This window comes from Dipodomys merriami, unplaced genomic scaffold (assembly GCF_024711535.1).
Source record: "Dipodomys merriami isolate MVZ:Mamm:240054 unplaced genomic scaffold, mDipMer1.0.p SCAF_5, whole genome shotgun sequence".
NCBI classification, from domain to species: domain Eukaryota; kingdom Metazoa; phylum Chordata; class Mammalia; order Rodentia; family Heteromyidae; genus Dipodomys; species Dipodomys merriami.
In genome coordinates this window covers 74,782,007-74,800,419 of record NW_027206068.1, presented here as the reverse complement: position 1 = coordinate 74,800,419, position 18,413 = coordinate 74,782,007, and the positions used below count along the sequence as shown (strand labels likewise).

The 18,413-nt window shown below is 60.7% G+C and overlaps 1 protein-coding gene across 1 annotated transcript in view; it reads right to left on the bottom strand.

Moving 5' to 3' along the window:
- The window catches only part of LOC138809913 (SCO-spondin-like), a 53,706-nt gene that overhangs the window by 15,767 nt on the left and 19,526 nt on the right, over window positions 1-18,413 (bottom strand). Inside the window, exons 41-73 of the mRNA XM_069997027.1 lie at window positions 18,178-18,360; window positions 17,966-18,093; window positions 16,983-17,139; window positions 16,765-16,903; window positions 16,390-16,462; window positions 15,876-15,933; window positions 15,207-15,356; window positions 13,498-13,668; window positions 13,248-13,412; window positions 12,602-12,781; window positions 12,385-12,507; window positions 12,167-12,296; window positions 11,961-12,086; window positions 11,716-11,807; window positions 10,240-10,413; window positions 9,812-9,976; window positions 8,834-9,086; window positions 7,260-7,306; window positions 6,349-6,519; window positions 5,899-6,021; window positions 5,587-5,732; window positions 4,569-4,663; window positions 3,748-3,800; window positions 3,336-3,542; window positions 3,061-3,231; window positions 2,900-2,979; window positions 2,078-2,247; window positions 1,620-1,666; window positions 1,328-1,510; window positions 1,058-1,228; window positions 629-829; window positions 325-421; window positions 35-234 (exon numbers count right to left, since the gene is read on the bottom strand). Coding sequence (XP_069853128.1) covers window positions 35-234; window positions 325-421; window positions 629-829; window positions 1,058-1,228; window positions 1,328-1,510; window positions 1,620-1,666; window positions 2,078-2,247; window positions 2,900-2,979; window positions 3,061-3,231; window positions 3,336-3,542; window positions 3,748-3,800; window positions 4,569-4,663; window positions 5,587-5,732; window positions 5,899-6,021; window positions 6,349-6,519; window positions 7,260-7,306; window positions 8,834-9,086; window positions 9,812-9,976; window positions 10,240-10,413; window positions 11,716-11,807; window positions 11,961-12,086; window positions 12,167-12,296; window positions 12,385-12,507; window positions 12,602-12,781; window positions 13,248-13,412; window positions 13,498-13,668; window positions 15,207-15,356; window positions 15,876-15,933; window positions 16,390-16,462; window positions 16,765-16,903; window positions 16,983-17,139; window positions 17,966-18,093; window positions 18,178-18,360 — 4,629 coding nt within the window. The remainder of the gene's footprint in view (window positions 1-34; window positions 235-324; window positions 422-628; window positions 830-1,057; window positions 1,229-1,327; window positions 1,511-1,619; window positions 1,667-2,077; window positions 2,248-2,899; window positions 2,980-3,060; window positions 3,232-3,335; window positions 3,543-3,747; window positions 3,801-4,568; window positions 4,664-5,586; window positions 5,733-5,898; window positions 6,022-6,348; window positions 6,520-7,259; window positions 7,307-8,833; window positions 9,087-9,811; window positions 9,977-10,239; window positions 10,414-11,715; window positions 11,808-11,960; window positions 12,087-12,166; window positions 12,297-12,384; window positions 12,508-12,601; window positions 12,782-13,247; window positions 13,413-13,497; window positions 13,669-15,206; window positions 15,357-15,875; window positions 15,934-16,389; window positions 16,463-16,764; window positions 16,904-16,982; window positions 17,140-17,965; window positions 18,094-18,177; window positions 18,361-18,413) is intronic.

Here is an 18,413-nt window from a genome sequence, read left to right as displayed (position 1 = left end):
TAAACGGGATGATGGACAGTCTCTCTGAGCTCACCTTTGCAGACCTGCGTGTGGCAGGGGCGGCTCTGGCGGGCCAGCCCGGGACAGGGGGGTCGGGCACAGCGCCGGGAACGGGGCTGCTCCCCTCCCCCACAGGAAACGCTGCAGACTTCCCAGGGACCCCAGGAGCTCCACACACCAGCCCCTGGGCAGCCAGGCACCTTGTGGCACTGCAGGATGCCTGCCACACACGTGCTGGGGACAAGGGAGCGTGCTTCAGACCCCAGGGCCTGGCCTCCTCCCACAGGGGGCTTCTGCCTGCTCCTCAATGCCCCCCCCCATTACCAGTTGTCACAGGGCCCAAGCACCATCTCTCCAGGTTCCAGGCTCTCCCAGGAGCTGAACCTGGATCCTGCAGACCAGCTCTGGTTCTGAGCCATCCCTGGAGGGTACAAAAGTGATGGTAGAGACTCACACAGCTCCATGTCCCCCATAAACACTTCACCCTACATCCTATGTCCTGGAGGAAGGAGATGGAGCCCAGACAGCCCAGGGTGCAGGTGGTGCAGTTTGCAGAGGGAGCTGGGAGCCGGCAGGGGGCAGTGCAGGGGTCAGCAGGTTGCTGGGTGAGGGAGAGGAAGGCACTGACCCATGGCTCCAGGCTGGTACTGGCAGCGGCACCGAGCTGGGGGCACACAGAGCCCATCCTGGGAGAGTTGACCCGTAGGGCACCCACAGCTGGGCTGGCAGCTTCCAGAGCCTGGCTGGCACACGCTGCCAGGGGACAGGTCCTGGCAGGAGCGAGGGCAGGGCCATCCACAGGGCAGCAGAACCTGACCACCCCCACAGTCTAGGGCAGAAAGGAAGCACAAGAACAGGTGCTGAGAGACAAGAGCCCTCCTGCCATGCCCGTCACCTGCCATGCCCGCCACCTGCCACCTGGCCAGGAACGTGGGCAGCCGAGTTGAGGGCTGTCCCCCTTCAGGAAATGATATCGACCAGTGCGTGGGGGGTCAGAGGTCAGAGCCAAGGGTTCTCTGGACCCCACCCCCACCCCCAGGCCCAGCCAAGTTCTCACCTGCACATTGTGTGGTATTCTCCTGACAAGGGCGACTCTGTTCGTGGCCCCCAGGGCAGGGCCTGCCCCCGTCAGAAGTAGGGGGCTGGCTGCATGTCCGGCTCCTCTGGGACTGGCCTAAGCACACATCACAGGGAGACCAAGGTCCCCAGGGGCTCCAGGCTCCTTCCACTGCACCAGGAAGACAGAATCACTCTTGTCAGGAGGCCCCGGGGACCTCAGGTTATTGGGACTGGGCGGGGTGCTGCGGGCCCAGTGGGAACATCACACCTGGGCATTCTTCAGGGCTGGAGCAGGCCTCCTTCTGAAGCTGGGCTCCTGCCCCTCCAGGGCACGGGGCGCCCCCATGCTGGGGGGCTGGGCACACACAGGCCCTGGAGCGGGACCTTGTCTGGCCCACACAGGGCTGGGAGCATGCCGTCCACTCTGACCACGGGCACCAGCCTCCAGGCACTGCGCAAGAACGGTGGGCACTGGGTGTTCCGGATCCACCCAGCATCTCCCCTCTCCCCAGTCCAAGTCCTGCTTTGCCTCCCCTCCCCTGACCACCCATGGCGTGTACCTGGGCAGGGCAGGTCTGTGCAGTTCAGCTTCCCCTCCGAGCAGGTGCTGGGGCCAGGGTGCAGGCCCAGGCGGAAAAGTCAGCATCTCAGCCGACTCCCCCTTCACCCCCTTCACCCCTCCCCCACCTCCTCTCCAGCGCCCCATGCTTGGCCTCTGGAGATGTCACAGCTGGTGTGTTGCACGTGGGAGTGCCCAGGGTGAGGCTGGGCAGTGAGAGCAGATGGCTTCTCTGTTGTTTGTCTACTCTCCCCCCCCCCGCCCGCCCTGCTCCTCCCCAGACAGAGGTGACTGCCTCAGTTTCCCCACCTACAGATAGGGATGACAGGGCCTGCCCTACATCTTTCTGGAAATGGAGGGGGCCAATGTGTGCACTGGCCAAGACTTGGGGCTCAGACACGAGATTGGGGTGACCCTGGCGGCTGCCCTGCCTCCTGCCTCGGTGCTGGAGCTACTCACCAGTGGTTGCAGCCATCTTGCTTTGCCAACTGAGCGCCTGGAGGGTGCCGCTGCCCCGTGAGCAGGTCCAGGCAGTCACAGTGACCCGGCGGCACGCAGACTGCCCCGTCGGCACTCAGCACCTGGCCCCGGGGACAGTAGCACCCGGGCTGGCAGTGCCACTCGCAGTGCTGGGGACAGCAAGGGAGGGCTCTGGTCAGCAGCACACAGGGCCTGAGGGGCGAGGGAGTCTGTGCAGGCTGCCTGGCAGGGAGGGGGGGGGAGGGAGAGGAGAGCCTGACCTTCAGCTCAGAGGTTTCCCTTTCTCTCTCTCTCTCTCTCTCTCTCTCTCTCTCTCTCTCTCTCTCTCTCTCTTTCTCTCTCTCTCTGTCGTGGGGCTTGAACTCCGGCCTGGGCGCTCTCCCTCAGCTCTTCAGCTCAAGGCCAGCGCTCTACCACTTGAGCCACAGCGCCACTTCCAGTTTTCTGGTGGTTTATTGGAGATGAGAGTCTCACGGACTTTCCTGCCCAGGCTGGCTTTGAACTGTGATCCTCAGATCTCAGCACCCTGTGTAGCTAGGATTGCAAGCACCAGCCACTGGCGCCTAGGTTTTTGTAAAATGTTTTAATTTGAGGACATTTGCTGTATGGACACCAAAGGCTGCACTGGATGCCACCTCCCCCCTTGGTTATAAACCAAAGCCTAGGACCTCCCCCCCCTCACCCCCTCCCACCCCATTCGCATGGGGCTGGCTAGCACCAGGCAAGAACAAGTGATGAGCCCGAAGTCTGCTGACCCCACTATGGGGTCACAGCAGGGGTCAGCCCAGGGTGCAGACTCACCACGAGGTCCTCACAGGAGCGAGGGCAAGGAGGCCCACAGGGGCTGTACTCCGCTCCTTCGATGGCTGTGCAGTTGGTCCCTGGGAGGACGGGTGGGCTGAGGGCGGGTGGCATTCCTGCGCTGCCTCCCCCAGCTGCTCCCGGTGTGCTCCCACAGGTACCTGGGCACGGCCGGGTCTGGCAGGCCTCCCCCTGGGCCTGGGGCCCCTCGCAGAAATCCCCTAGGCCCCGGGGTGGTGGCTGATGGCAGGCTCGGCTCCGGCTCCGCAGGCCACCCCCACAGCTCCGACTACAGCTGGACCAGGGTCCCCAGACACCCCAGCCCCCTGCTCCTGCACGAACAGCGCAGGAAGGCTGGTGAGGGCCCGAGGGCAGCCGGGACTCATGGGGCAGGCCGTCCCCCCAAGGTCAGCCAAGGGCACTGCGGGTCACTCACGGTCACACCCTGGTAGGAGGCACGGCTCCTCCTCAGCCTCCGGGCCGGGGCAGAAGGCTGCGGGCGTGGCCGATGGGGGCAGCAGAGTCAGGCGAGAGGGTGCCATGCCAGTGGTCTTGGCACAAAATCGGTGCCGGTGGCGTAGGGCGGGGCCACAGGAAGCCGAGCACTCACTCCAAGGGGTCCAGGGTGACCACGCAGGCTGGCCTGGGGGGACATGTTGGCACAGAGGGGTGGGAAGCACAGGTTGGGCAGAGCAGGAGGCTCATCTTGAGGTGCTCGTCTCCCACCGCCAGCTCAGCCCAGGCCCAGCCCAGGCCCAGCCCAGGCCCAGCCCAGGCCCAGCCCAGGCCCAGCCCAGGCCCAGCCCAGGGGCACCCCAGGGGCAGGAGGCAGGCAGAGTCTTTCTCACCCTCCTCACAAGGCCGGGAGCTGCAGTTGACAATGAGCCCAGAGCTGCAGGAGCTTCAAGGAAAGAGCGGAGGGCTGGGTTGCCTTAGGACCAGACAGAGAGCCCTGTCTCCTGTCTTCACGCTCTCGCCCCACACCTACACCTGTCACCTTATTTGGACAGCGGGTCTTTCTAGTGGCAGCCAAGCTAAAGACAGGCAATTAGGGTTGGCCCTGAATGCTGTTCTTCTGGGAAGAATACAGACGCTCACCGAGGCATGATGGGAAGAGACCTGAGAAGACGGCAGAAATGCTAGATGGCTGGCAAGGCACCCGGAGAGGAGAGGCAAGGGAACAGAGTCTCCCTTGGGCCACACAAGGGACCAATTCCAGCCATACCTTGATATCCAGCTTCTAGCGTCTAGCACAAACATCAGTGTTGTTGTTAAGCCCTCTAGTGTGTGTGTGTGTGTGTGTGTGTGTGTGTGTGTGTGTGTGTGTGTGTGTGTGTGTGTGTGTGTGTGTATCTGTCTGTCTGTATGTGAGACTTTGCTACAGAAGCCATGGAAAGTAACACAGGTGGGAGGAGAGAAGACAGTGCTGGCGACAGAACCCAGGGCCTTGAACACGCTGGAAAGTGCTCTACCTAGCTATGCCCCTGGCCCCTGAAGTACAGATGGGGATAGCAGAAGGAGGGGTGCCGCTGGCAGGTTTGGCTGGGAGGGCTGGGTGGTCATGCCTGAGGAGGGGCATGCATCTGTGTGTCGTCCGCTGCTGGGGACAGCTGCATGCTGTGTGCTCCCAGGTCCCGGGATCAATGCAGGAGGAGGTGGAGGGACTCACCAGGTCTCACAGGGACGATGCACAGCACTGCCAGGGGGGTGGAGGCGTCCTCCGTGGGCACAGGGGCAGTCCTGGGCGGGCACACACACATTGTTCTGGAATTTAAAAGTCCCAATCATCTCCAGTTCCAATCAAAGCCAGCAGCAATTCCTCAGCTGTCCTCAACTGCTAATGCTGATCTTTGCAAACGCAGCTCACTCTTGGCAGCTCACTTCCATTGTGAATGCAGACCCTCAGCTGCGGGGCACAGAGGGGCACGGATTCCATGCCACTGGTGAAAAAGATCATCTTCCATTGCACACATATTTGTATGATCGTACGTATTATATGTATTTCCTGTGAAATATGTAATTTGTACAGCAATAGTGTAAAAAGAAAACAAATTTTCATCAGGGGCCATGCTTAGCTCCAGCTGGAACCAGCAAGTGACCTTGGATAAATCTCCAGCCCAAGGCTGAGCATACACTTAGCACTTAATAAATAATCGATGAGCCAGGGTGCCAATGGCTCACACCTGTAATCCTGATTATTCAGGAGGCTGAGATCTGAGGATCATGGTTCAAAGCCAGCCTGTGCAGAAAAGTCCCCGTGAGGCTCTTATCTCCAATTAACCACTCAAAAACCAGAAGTGGTGCTGTGGCTCAAAGTGGTAGAGCAAAAGAGCTCAGAGAAAGAGTCCAGGCCCTGAGTTCAAGCCCCAAGACTGACCAAAACAATAAAACATGTAAATAACTGGTGGTGGATAAAAGGGCAGAGTTCTTGGTGACAGGTGATTGATAAAGCCCTTCTAAACCCAATCACCATTTTGCAGACAGAGCAGAGGTCCTGGGAGGGACAGCAAGGCTCACCCAGGGTCACCCAGGGTCACTGCTGTTCCCGCCCCAGCTGAGCTGCAGTCCAGTGTCCTTTCCTCAACTCTCCAGCCCCAAACCTTTGGCTCAGCCTCTGCCGAGTGCTGCGGATCCCTTCCCTGCTTGGTGAGGAGGCCCCGCTGAGGTGGGGCAGGGAGGCTACGCACCAGCAGAAGCGCCCCCGGGGGGCAGTAGCAGCCGGGGTGGCAGGTCTGGTTATCGTCTCTCAGGGAGTTGAGCTCTGCACAGGAGGCGGGGCCCTGGGCGCAGTCCAGCCACTGCTGTCCTCTGGGACACACACCAGCCACTGGCCCTGGGGACAGTGTCGGCTGAGCCCAGCACTGGGCTCTCTCCCCATTGCTTGCCATCTGGGAGAGGCAGAGCTCTGAGCAGGATGGGGTTGTCATGGGGGAGGGGCTGCCGGGAGGGGGAGGACAGAGGGAGGGCAGGGCGGGTCGGGGTGGGGGGGCGGCCCTCACCTGCACAGGGCTGCGGGCTGCAGGTGGAGAACTCCACCGGGCTGTGTGGGCTCCCGCCTCGGGTGCGGTTCCTGTAGCCTCCTCCACAAGGCACGGAGCAGGGGGCCCAGGGACCCCACTCCCCTGGGGGTGGGGCCTGGGTCACTGCAGGCCCTGCCCCCCACATCCAGTACACTGTCCCCCACACACCCCAGGGCCCCCCTCCCTTCTCAAACCCTCTGGCCCGTCCCCCTTGCCTCCTGGGGAGGAGGTCCCTGGGGAGGAGGTGGCCCTAGGGAGGGGCTCTCTTCAGAATTGGACGCATAGGGTCCCTTGGGACCATCTCTTAGCTAGCGCCTCTTAGGGAAGTCCCTTGCCCATCTCACGGGATGCGCCGTGCGGGGGAGGGAGAAAGGATTTTTGGCTGTTTTCGAGAAGGTTCTTTAAGGAGGTCTTAGGACCTGCTCTTACCTCGACATGGCTGCAGGCTGCAGAATTCAGCCTCCATGTTAGAACCCTGGCACTCAGCCCCCCCAAAGGCCGCGGGAGGTGCGGTGCCTGCTCTGAAACGCCGCCGGATGCCCACATTGCAACTGCGGCTGCAGGGGCTCCATGGGGTCCAGGGGCTCCAGCCACAGGCCACTGCCAGGGCGAGGGCACAGGGTGAGGGCGCAGGGCAAGGAACATAGGGCGAGGGCACAGGGCAAGGGGTGCAGGGCAAGGGTGTGGGGCGCAGGGTGAGGGCGAGGGGCAAGGGCGTGGGGCACAGGGCGCAGGGCGAGGGCGCGGAGTGAGGGGCACAGGGTGAGGGCGCGGGGTGCAGGGCCCGGGGTGCAGGGCGAAGGTGCAGGGCGAGGGTGTGGGGCACAGGATGAGGGCGCGGGGTGCAGGGCGAGGGTGAGGGCACGGGGCACAGGGTGAGGGCATGGGGTGCAGGGTGAGGGCGCGGGGTGCAGGGCGAGGGCGCGGGGCACAGGGTGAGGGCGAGGGGTGCAGGGTGAGGGCGCGGACGAGGGCGCGGGGCACAGGGTGAGGGCGCGGGGTACAGGGCGAGGGCGAGGGCGCGGGGCACAGGGTGAGGGCGCGGGGTGCAGGGCGAGGGCGAGGGCACGGGGCACAGGGTGAGGGCGCAGGGTGCAGGGTGAGGGCGTGCGTGGGGTGCAGGGCGAGGGCGCGGGGCACAGGGTGAGGGCGCGGGGTGCAGGGCGAGGGCACGGGGTGCAGGGTGAGGGCGTGGGGTGCAGGGCGAGGGTGCAGGGCGAGGGCGCAGGGCACAGGGCAAGGGCGCGGGGCGCAGGGCGAGGGGCACAGGGCGAGCACAGGGCCAGGACGCAGGGCAAGGGCATGGGGCCAGGACGCAGGGCGAGGGGCACAGGGGGTACCTGGACAGAGCTCCAAGGTGCACACCATCTCACCAGAGACACAGGTGCTGCAGAGAGAGGGGCCACAGGGCCACGGACACCTAGTGCAGCCCACCCGCTCTAGCCAGCTGCTGCCCTTCCAGCACCACACACTGTCCCAAGGGGCAGCATCCAGGACACTGTTCCATCAAATTCAGGAAATTCTCCCTCTGAGGGCGTCCCCCCGAATCCACCCTGGGTAAGTTCCACAGCGCCCCAGACATCGTGCCGCCCGTGTCACGTTAAAAAAAAAAATCAGGAGATACTTTGTGTGTGTGTGCCTGAACTAGGACTTGAACTCAGACCTTCGTATTCTCACATGGTGCTCTACCACTTGAGACACACTTTGGAGATATGAGTCTCACGGACTTTCCTGCTTGGCTGGCTCTGAACCTCAAGCCTCAGATCTCAGCCTCCTGAGTAGCTAGGATGTCAGGCATGACCTTTTACACTTTCATTCCATTTGTTTTTACTAAGCACCACTTGGAGATATCCTGAGTGACAGGCACAGGCGGGAGCAATCCAGAAAGAGCTAGAGTTCTCCTAGGAGGAAGAGCTGGGTAATTTTCCTCACCCTTTGTTTCCTTCAAAAAAAAATTTTTTTTTTGGTTGGTCGTGGGACTTGAACTCTGAGCTTGGGTGCTGTCCCTGTGCTCTTCAGCTCAAGGCCAGCGCTCTACCGCTTGAGCCACAGCACCACTTCCAGTTTTCTAGCAGTTTACTGGAGATAAGAGTCTCACGAACTTTCCTGCCCCGGCTAGCTTTGAACCTCAACCCTCAGATCTCAGCCTCCTGAGTAGCTAGGATTACAGGCGTGAGCCACCAGCGCCCGGCTCCTTCAATATATTTTTAAAGCCTAGTTGTCAAATATTGGATGTTCCAGCAAAATAATCTAAGAGAGAAAACACAGTTGGGTGGAAGAACAATAAAGGAGATATTTAAAGGAGGAACTGGGAACTAAAAGGTAAAAGTAAGAATGAGACAGAGATGGGAGATGAAAGGAGGTGGGTAGGGATGGTGATGTGGATGAGAGCGCCCTCTGCTGGTACGGCCTGGTGTCAGCTTTGAGTATTGGGCACGAGGAAGGGTCTGAGCAGAAATTCAACGGTCCCAGGTAGGGAATTTATTCAGGAAACAGGAAGCTGGGGGGGCGGGGGAGGGGAAGAGGGGAGAGGGTAAAATCTCCTCTGTAGTTCTTCAGTTCCATCACTCCACCCATCTGCCATTCAGTTTTCTCATTAAGTAAATGGAGTGATCAGTCCTTGCAGACACCTGGGAGTCATCAGGGAACATCTCATCCACTGTAGTCTTTCCAGGGCATGCTTGCAGAATGGAGGCATGCTGGACCTCTGGGGTGTGTGTGTGTGTGTGTGTGTGTGTGTGTGTGTGTGTGTGTGTGTGTGTGTGTGTGTGTGTGTGTGTGTGTGTGTGTGTGTGTGTGTGTGTGTGTGTGTGTGTGTGTGTGTGTGTGTGTGTGTCCCTATGGCTGCCCTCCTCTGGAACCTTCCTCCAGTACCCCCCCCCACTTCCTCTTGCTCCCCCTGCCCTTGGCCTACCAGTTGTTGCAGGAGTCCAGGTGGGCCACGGCTCCTGGTGCATAGAGACGCCCATGCAGCTGACAGGGGCACTGGCTGCGGGGCAGGCAGCTAGCATTGTGCAGGAAGAGGCCCGGAGGACAGCTGCAGCCGGGGGTGCAGGAGCCTGTGCATTCCACCCCAGGGTCCTGGGCCAGGCACAGCCGAGGACACGGACCCCCCTCCTGGTGGCACTGCTCCGCTGAACGGAACACCATGTCCCCTGGGCACTGGGCTAGAAAGGAAGACACAGCAGGTCTGGCAGGGGCCGAGGGAGGGGAGGAGAGGGGAGGGGAGGAAAGGGGAGGGGAGGGAAGGGAAGGGAAGGGAAGGGGAGGGAAGGGGAGGGAAGGGGAGGGAAGGGAGTCGGATCTGAAGGGAATCTGCACAAAGTACAGGTGGCAGCCTGTGGGCAGGACCAAGCTGGGGAAGCCCCTCCCTCCTTTCTCCTTGCCCACTGGTTCTAGTGCCTGGGATGTCCCTGCAAAGGGCCACAGCTTTGATAGAAGCATGGCTTGATACACTCTGTGTGTGTGTGTGTGTGTGTGTGAGAGAGAGAGAGAGAGAGAGAGAGAGAGAGAGAGAGAGAGAGAGAGAGAGAGAGAGAGAGAGAGAGAGAGACTGGGATTTGAATTCAGGGCCTCATGCATTCTAGGCAGGCACTCCTCCTCTTGAGACACTTTTTCTTCTAAACCTGGAATTGTTTTTGAGGTTGACTCTCACATTCCACAATCCCCCTGCTTAGGCCTCTGGCACAGCTGGGACAGCAGGTTAGCACCAGTTTTTCTTTGCTGAGTTGGAAGTCTTACAACTCTTTTGCCTAGGGCTGGCCTTGAACCCCGATCCTCCCAACCTCCACCTGCAGAGTAGGTGGGATTAGAAGCCTACGGGTCGGGAGTGGCTCCCAGGGCCAGGCTGGGCGGGACGGCTGCAGAGCAGGGTGCAGCAGGACTGCAGTACCTGTGCAGGGCTGTGGATTGCAGTCCCGTGTCTGGCTGTGGGGTCCCGGACAGGAGGAATTCCCAGGCACGAAAGCAGAGCAGTGCCGCCCTCGCGTCTGGATGCCGCCATTACAGGGAGCTGAGCAGGGGGACCAGGAAGCCCACAGGCCCCAGCCGCTGGGCGCTGTGGGGACCAGAGGCAAAGGCACGGGCAGGCAGGAGGAGGGAGGTGTCAGCGTTGTGGGGCCCGTGGGCACCCCATCCACTCCTTGAACATTGTTCATCATGGCTGGCTTCCTGGAGGGAGGGCTGAGGCCATCTCAGCTTAAGGACAGGAGCCAGCCTTGCTCGCCCCTCCCTCCTTCCCTGCCCTGGACTGCAGGAAGCTGCTCCAGGGCTTCTGACCCTCCCCTGGTCCCCGACACTCCAGGAATGGTGGGGTGGCACCTGGGCACAGAGCGGGGCTGCACGGCTCCTCCTGGGCGGCCTCCCCGGGGCAGGCCTCGTCTGCGGGGCCAGGGCAGAGCCGGAAACGCTGCCGCCGGCCTGGGCTCCCGCCGGGGAGGAGGCAGCTCTGGGAGCAGGAAGACCACGGCATCCAGGGTGTCCAGCCCAGCACCTCTGCAGGGGACACAAGACAGGCCCTCGCCAGGGGCCCGGGAAGGCTGCGGAGCCCGGGCAGGACTGAGAAGCCAAGAGGCAAGGCCACAAGCACAGCACACTGATTGCTCTGCGGGCGCAGCCTCCGTCCCCCCGAAGTGTGGGGGTCCCCCACTCTCCAGCCCTCCCCAAGGGGTGACCAAGAGAGCATCCCACAGAACCTGCCCAGCTCCCTACCACATCGCACAACCCAGCTAGCCCCTGACACACCCTCACACTCCCCCCCAACTCTTCTAGAATGTTCTATGTGGGAAACGTCCGTGTCCCAGTGCACTACAGCTAGTATATCACCAGCCCTCTGTAGGAAGACCTTGATCCAGCATCCCTGTTCCCCACACCACAGCCGCCTGCTCCATCTCCTCTATATTCGGTCCTATTTGTCTTGACTCTCATCGGGCAAAGCCTGCTCAGTGAACTCCACAGGGACAGGCCCGGCCTGGGGGATTCCCAGTCCACAAGAACGGAAACGCTTTGGCACTTCGTCTGGTTTCTAAGTGCTCTTGTGTCTGAGACCCCCGTCTGACACTCACAGCCAGCCAGGCAGCCTGATCTGCTCGTGTTCTGTACACACTTGCGCAGGCATATCTCTGGTCAGCATCTGGCCCATCCATGTGGGAGTTTATCCTCCTCCCCACCAAAGCCCACCCACTCAGGCCAATGAAGACTATCTTGCAGCCAAGCACTGGTGCTCACTCCTGTAATCCTAGCTACTCAGGAGGCTGAGATCTGCGGATCGCAGTTCAAAGCCAGCCTGGGCAGGAAAGTCTATTAACCACCAGAAAACTGGAAGTGGCGCTGTGGTTCAAAGTGGGAGAGCACTAGCCTTGAGCAAAAAAGTTTAGGGAAAGTGCCCCGGCTCCAACTTCAAGCCCCACCACTACCACCACCAACAAACAACAACAAAGACTGCCTCTCTGGATACCAGTGTCTCACGCCTGTAATCTTAGCTACTCAGGAGGCTGAGAATCTGAAGATCACAATTCAAAGCCAGCCCGGTCAGAAAAGTCCATGAGACTCTTAATCTCCAATTAACTACCAAAAGGCCAGAAGTGGAGCTGTGGCTTAAGTGGAAAAAGCTAAGGGCTCAGACTCTGAGTTCAAGCCCTAGTACCAGCAAAAGCAAATACTTGAAATAAAACAAGGTAAATAGTGCCGTTTCTGCTGGGAAGGCTTCACGGGCCGCCCACCCATGGTGCCAGGGGTCCCACCCCCAAGTGCTCTGGGCACGTGCAATTGGAAGAGGGCAGACCCCTACTACAGTACCTGTCTCACACTCTGTGTGGCAGGCCTGTAGTTCCTGCCTGTCACCCTCACATGAGGCACCCCCAAAAGCCGCAGGAGGGTTGGAAGGAGACCTGGGGAGAGAGACAGCCCTAGGCACCTGTTCCCCTCCCTCCTTCCCAGCCCTCCTGCCGCTCTGTCCTCTCTCCTGCCCTCCCATTCAGGGCAGACCCCTCCTGCGCCCCATTCCTCCCTCACCCCATTTCCTCCCCTGCTTAACTCCTCACCTGAACCTGGTCCTCACTCCAGAGCCGCAGGAGCGGTCGCAGGGAGTCCAGGGCGACCAGGCTGACCAGCCGCAGGCCTGGGGACAGCCCGCTGCTTGGCACAGCAGCGCACCCTTCTCGCAAGTGCTGCAGGGGAGGAGGGAGAAGCTGAGCCCGGCGGGGCGTGGAGGCCCCGCCCAGCGCCCGCCCTCGGCCCAGCGCCTCACCACTGGCTGCAGTTGTCCAGGAGGAAGGCGGGTCCTGGTGGGTGGAGCTCTTCACCGACCAGGCAGGGACAGTCGGAGAGAGGAAGGCAGTGTGAGTCCTGCAGGAGGAGCCCCGGGGGACAGCGGCATCCTGGGCGTGATGGAGGAGAGCACTCAGTTCCGGGACAGCAGGGTGGGAACTGAGGGCGGGGGCCTGGGGAGGCTAAGGGGTACCCCACCTTCCACACACTGTCCACCACAGCTTCTGTTGGCCTGGGAGTCCGAGCAGGAGGGCGGGCACGGGGGCACGAGCCCCTTCCGGCACAGCTCAGCTGTCACAAGCACACGGCCCAGCCCGCAGTCTGGGGGAGGGGGGAGGACATGGGTGGAGTGGGCACTGGGCAGAGGAAGGCCCAGAGACCTGCCCCTGGGGTGCTATGACCAGCTCCCCCTTACCTCTGTCGCCAGGGCAGGGCTGTAACCCACAGGGTGCCCTCTCTCCGGACGCCCCGGGGCAGGGGTCACCGCCATTCTTGGGAGGGGGGTCCACGCAGCTTCTCTGACGACTCTGGTGGCCACCCCCACAAGAGACACTGCAGGGGCCCCAGGGGCCCCAGTCTGCCCAGGCCCCAGCCACTGTAGGGAGAAATAGCAAAGGAAGATCCCCAAGAGACAATGTTAGAGAGGGAGGGGCAGAATGAGGGAGGGCCCCGGAAAATACGGGAGTTCTGCCGCTTCCTCCACCTGTTTGTCATCCACAGGTTGGGGGACCATAAGGGGAAGACACCTCGAGGGGTCTCTTGGGACCTTGGGAAGGGCTGTGACAGCCCTGGGTGGGGTACAGTTGGTACAGTGGGTCCCATCCAGAGCCAGGATGGACATCTGGGGTGGGACGGGACCAGGGGAGCAGGTTTCCTGACAAGGCTGTGACATCAGAGGAGCGGCCTCCTCCTAGAGTCCCAGAGAAGAAGGCTGGACATTGGGGTTCCCCGTGGAGTGCAGGGGCTGCCTCCTTAGTGAGGGTCTTGGATATGAGCCAACCCAGATCTCCCACATCAAGGGGCCTGCAATCAACCCCACGTCCGTCTGGGGCCCCGGGTACCTGGGCAGGCCTGCAGGAAGCAGGGCTTGCTGTGGAGCTGCTCTGCCGCGCAGCCGCCCCCGGGCAGCGGAGGCCGCAGCAGCTCCCGGCGCCGGACGGTGAGTCCCAGGCCACAGCTGCGGCTGCAGCCGCTCCAGCCAGACCAGGGTGTGAGCACGCAGTCCGCTGCCAGGACGGGTGGGCGGGGCTCAGAGGCGGCTGGGGCGGGACCACGTCCCTCAGGGCCGCCCCTCACCCAGCAGGTGCATACCACAGCCCTCCTCATCCGAGCCGTCCTGACAGTCGCGGTGCAGGTCACAGCGCCGCTCGGCGGTCAGGCATTCCCCACTGGCACAGCTCAGCTGGCTGGACGAGCAGAGGTTTCTCGAGGAGGGCAGCCCAGGCACGGCTGTGGCAGGCACGGTGAAGGGCACAGCACTCGCTGCCCACCGGTGCAGGAAGAGGAGAAAGGAGAAATCACAGAAGTGATTTGTGGCTGGATGATCAACAGAACCCTTTCAATCTGGGCTAAAGCTTGCTAGCGAGAGTCCCTGACCTCGCCTTCCTCCCTAAACTTCCCACAGCCTGCGTCCGGAGCACGCTTGCTTCCTCTGCATGTGGATGAGGTCCATCCAGGGTCTTTGAGCCACCCAGATCTCATACGATCTCTGTGCTTGTCAAAGATTCCGGGAGTGGAAGGGTGGCTCAAGTGGTAGAGTGCCAGCCTTGAGTGATAAAGCCAAGCGAGAGTCTGAGACCCTGCGTTCAAGTCCCAGTACTAGCATCAAAACCCAAGATTCTTGGAATGCCAAGAAAGAAGCCAAAACATCTAGAAGAACAGTTAATCCCCTTTGGTTACCTTTTTCCTGAATGGGTACTCCTACTCCCTGAGGTGACCCTTCTTGCAACTGGGGAACACTATTCCTCTTTGGATTGGAAGAGCACGCTTTGATCAACTTTGGATGGATGGATGGATGGACAGATGGATGGACAGATGGATGGATGGATAGGTAGAGGGATAGATGAATGAGGTAAGTAGATAGGTGAATGGATGGATAGATGAGGAGTGTGGTGAGTAAATGGATGAATAGATTAGATAGATAGATAGATAGATAGATAGATAGATAGATAGATAGATAGATAGATAGATAGATAGATAGACAGACAGACAGGCAGACAGATGGACAGAATAGGTAAATGAATAACTAGATTGGTAGATTGATGGATGGGATGAATAGATGGGTGATGGATGAGTAGATGATAGGTGGATGAATGGATGGATGGATGGATGGATGGACAAGTATATGAGGGACAAGTGTATGAGAGCCTGGATGGATGGATAGGTGGGTGGATGGATGGACCTTCTCAAAGGCCATCTGACAGGCCTCTCCCTTCTCCCTCTTCACCTTCTTGAAAGGCACTCCTGGTTGTTTTGGCACATTCAGTTCCTCTACGCTCCTTACTGCACCATTCTCTCCCAAGCCTTTTCCATATGGGTTAGAAACGGGAGCAAGGACTCCCGCCACCCTCCTGCCATCCGCAGTGTGTGACGCAGGCCTGCCCGCTCACCACGGTGCCCCCCCATCAGAGCCATCCAGACAGTCCTCCCTCCCATCGCACAGCTGGTCCTGCCGCACACAGCCCAGCACCTCACACGGCGTCTGGCCGGGGCCGCAATGCATGGGCCAGAAGGCCTCGGGGGGATGCTGTGACCTGTGGGTACCACCACAGTCAGCTGACCAGGAACCCAGTCGTCCTACTTTTCTTCCTTGATCATAGCACAGTAGGGGGACCTGACGCCTGCCTCTCTTGGGAGAATGGGAAAGGATGGACTGGGTCAGGAAACAGGGCTTAGATCTGGTTCTACGAGAAAATGAGCTATGAGACCTTGAGCAAAGGGATCTCTGTCCCCTCTGGCTTCCAGCCCTTCAGAGAGAATTGGTCTGCCAGGTTTTGCATCCAGACAGAGCTGAGTCTTACCAGCAGTGGTTCCTACGGGGTGTGGGGACAGCAAGGCCGCCGCTCCTGGTTGCAGGTTCTCGGTCCCAGGAGGGAAGGTGGGGGTGATGGCTGTTGGCTGCATGGGATGAGGAGCTGGAGAAATTGAGGCAGGACTCATCAGACTGTTCCCTGGGGGGAGAGGGGGAAGGGAGGGGATGACTGCCCAGCTGTTCTAACCCCCCAGAGCAAATGAGATGGAGAGTGAATCTTGGGCTTGATCATAGGTGCCATAGACTCCACCCACCCCAGAGGACCTTCAGGTCGAAAAGTCAGTTGACACTGGTAGGCAAAGAAGCACAAGAGGAGTGTTAAGGGAAAGTAAAGAAAAGTTCTGACCAGCGATTCATTTCATGAAAACTCTCAATTAGCTGCTGGCTCATGCCTGTAATCCTAGCTACTCAGGAGGCTGAGGTCTGAGGGTTGAGGTTCAAAGCCAGCGCCAGCAGAAAAGCCGGGGAGATGTTTTGTTGTTGTTAGTTGTGGGGCTTGAATTCAGAGCCTGGGCCCTGTCCCTGAGCTCTTTTGCTCAAGGCGAGTGCTCTACCACTTTGAGCCACAGAGCCACTGCTGGTTTTTGAGCAGTTAATTGGAGAGAAGAGGCCCGTCGGGACTTTTTTCACAGGGGAGGGGCACAGGGTGTGCACATACCTGTGGGAGGCATGGATGACCCCCACTTTGAATGACTGGGCTCCGTTTCTGCTAGACCCTGCAAGGAGAGAGCCACCCGTGCAGCCCCGGCCCTGGGGAAGGCTCCACATGGTCCCCCAGCCTCCAGCCTCTTGTTCCCACACAGGATGCAGATACATCCTCCATCTCCCCACCTCCTCTGCCTCCCAAAGCTTGGGCCAAGGATGGAGCTGTCTCCTCCCCCAGAGCCAATGGGCTGCCCCTCCCCTGTGGGGAGAGTTCTCCACCAGGGACTCAGGACTCTGCAGCCCTGTGCTTTTCTGCACCTCGGTCCATCCCCTCAGCCCCCATCCCTCCCCCTCACACCAAGCTGGCCTCCAGAAGGCTCCAGGTTGAAGGCTTGACAGAGGAGGAAATGAACATGTGAGAGGGAGGAAGACACAGGTTCAGGTGCAGGAGCAGCACCAGTGAGGCAGGGAGGCCCAGGGCCCTGTCTTTTGTACACCTTCTGGGGGGCTTGGAGCTTCCCACTCACCTCCCTGGGTTGAGGGGAAAGCTGTCCAGGAGGGGAGGAGGGGGGAGCTGGAGTCACGGCTGTGGAAGGGACACTGGGTAGGAAAAAACCCCAAGGGGGAGTTAGGGGTTTCCCTAGCCCCGGAGCCCCTTATCAAGGATGGATCGGGGTGACTGGACTGAGGTGGGGCATTCAAGCGGAGCGACGCCTGCTCAGGCTGGACAGGGGTTCTTAGCCCGCCATGATGGCATCCCCGGAGGGGGTGGCAGGCGCACATGGAGGGCCCCGGCTGCAGGGCCAGGTGAGACCCGAGAACCTGCATGTCTGGTGTGTTCCCGCTGCCGCCGCTCCTCCCCACACTGTCCCCTCTGAGCCCAGGCTGAGACCAGGCCCTACCTGCCAGTGTGGGCAGGCGAGGGCCCGCAGCCCCGCTCATCAGAGCCGTCCTCGCAGTCCACAACCCCGTCACACCGGCTGCCCGTCAGGACACACTCACCACCGGCGCAGAGGTGCCCAGCTTCTGGGCACAGAGGCGCTGGGGGAGAGACTATTGCTAAGAGCCTCTGCCGTGCCCCGCCCACTCCCGCTGCTCCCACTCCCAGACCAGCCTGTACCTGGCTCACAGCCCAGTAGCTCCGCCCACAGGAAGGGGCGGGGCTGGACAGCACCTTGCCGGGCATCGTGTGGCCACATCCTGACGTACCTCGCCTGCACTACCTGGCCAAACATCCATGCCTCCAGGTCCACATTGGCCCAGTTCTCAGGGAAAGCCTGCAGAAGAGGATGCCTGGTGCTCAGTCAGCCACTGTGGGTCCTTCCTGGAGCCCCCCTCCCCCGTTTCTGCCTGTCCTGTACCCTGCTGGAGCCCGTGCCCACCCAGCAGTAGACAAGGCATCCTCAAGGCCAGAGAAAGGCCTGGCTTCTGGTCTAAGCCCCGCCCCCTGGTCTGGCAGTGCCTGAGGGCAGGGGTGAAGCTGTGCCCACAGCCGGCTCCTCAGGACCATCCTAGCTTTGGCCCAGAGCAGAGGTTCCTGAGATAGCTAAGAGCAAACACCTGTGTAGACTGGGCCCTGTCTCCCTGGGAGGCCTCTGTGGGGCCTAGTTCCCCAAAGCCCTCCATGAACTTAGGATTTCCCACCCCTTCTCCTTCCCAGGTTGCCATAGTGTTCCAAAGACCAGAGCCAGATGGAGGTTTTCCAATGTCCACTTGCGTTCCATAAGCATCGAAGGCAGGGGCTAGCCCTTGGGGAGACAAAGCCCCTTGGGGACAAAAACGGTGTGGACTCACTAGGCGCTGGTGGCTTGCGCCTGTCATCCTAGCTACTCAGGAGGCTGAGATCTGAGGATCACGGTTCAAAGCCAGCCCGGGCAGGAAAGTCTGGGAGACTCTTATCTCCAATAAACCACTCAGAAAACCGGAAATGGTGCTGTGGCTCAAGTGGTAGAGCGCTCGCCTTGAGCTGAAGAGCTGAGGGACAGTGCCCAAGCCCAGAGTTCAAACCCCACGACCAAAAAACACAAAACAACAAAACAAAAACAAAACAAAACCCGTGTGGGCTCCACACAGGGGTGCGGTGAGGCCTTGGGCATTTGGTACCTGGGCTGAGGGCAAGGTGCCGGGCAGGATGTCATGGTAGTTGTGCCAGTGTCGACCATCACTGCTGAACTGGAGTGAGAAGCTGGCGGCGTTCGTGGGGGAGGAAGGAGCCCCCTGCACGATGATGCCTGGGGGGAGGGGTGCGGGACAGAGGGGTCAGCCCCGCGGGGGCCACTCACTCCTGCCACGGCCGGCCCCTCTTCCCCATTCACCAGTCAGGTTCCGGGGCCTCAGAAGGTGCAGCTGCAGGTAGGGCGGCCGGGTGTGCCACTCGGCAAGGTCTCCGAGGCCAGGCCCCTCAGTGGGAGCTCCTGGAGGTGCAGCCGAGGTGAGGGGCTCCTGCGCTGGGCTCCCCTTGGGCAGCTGGGCCAGGCCCAGGGGAGAATAGCAGGGATCTGGATAGAGAAGAGACAGAGCAGGGCACGACAGGGGCGCTGGGGTCCCCCAG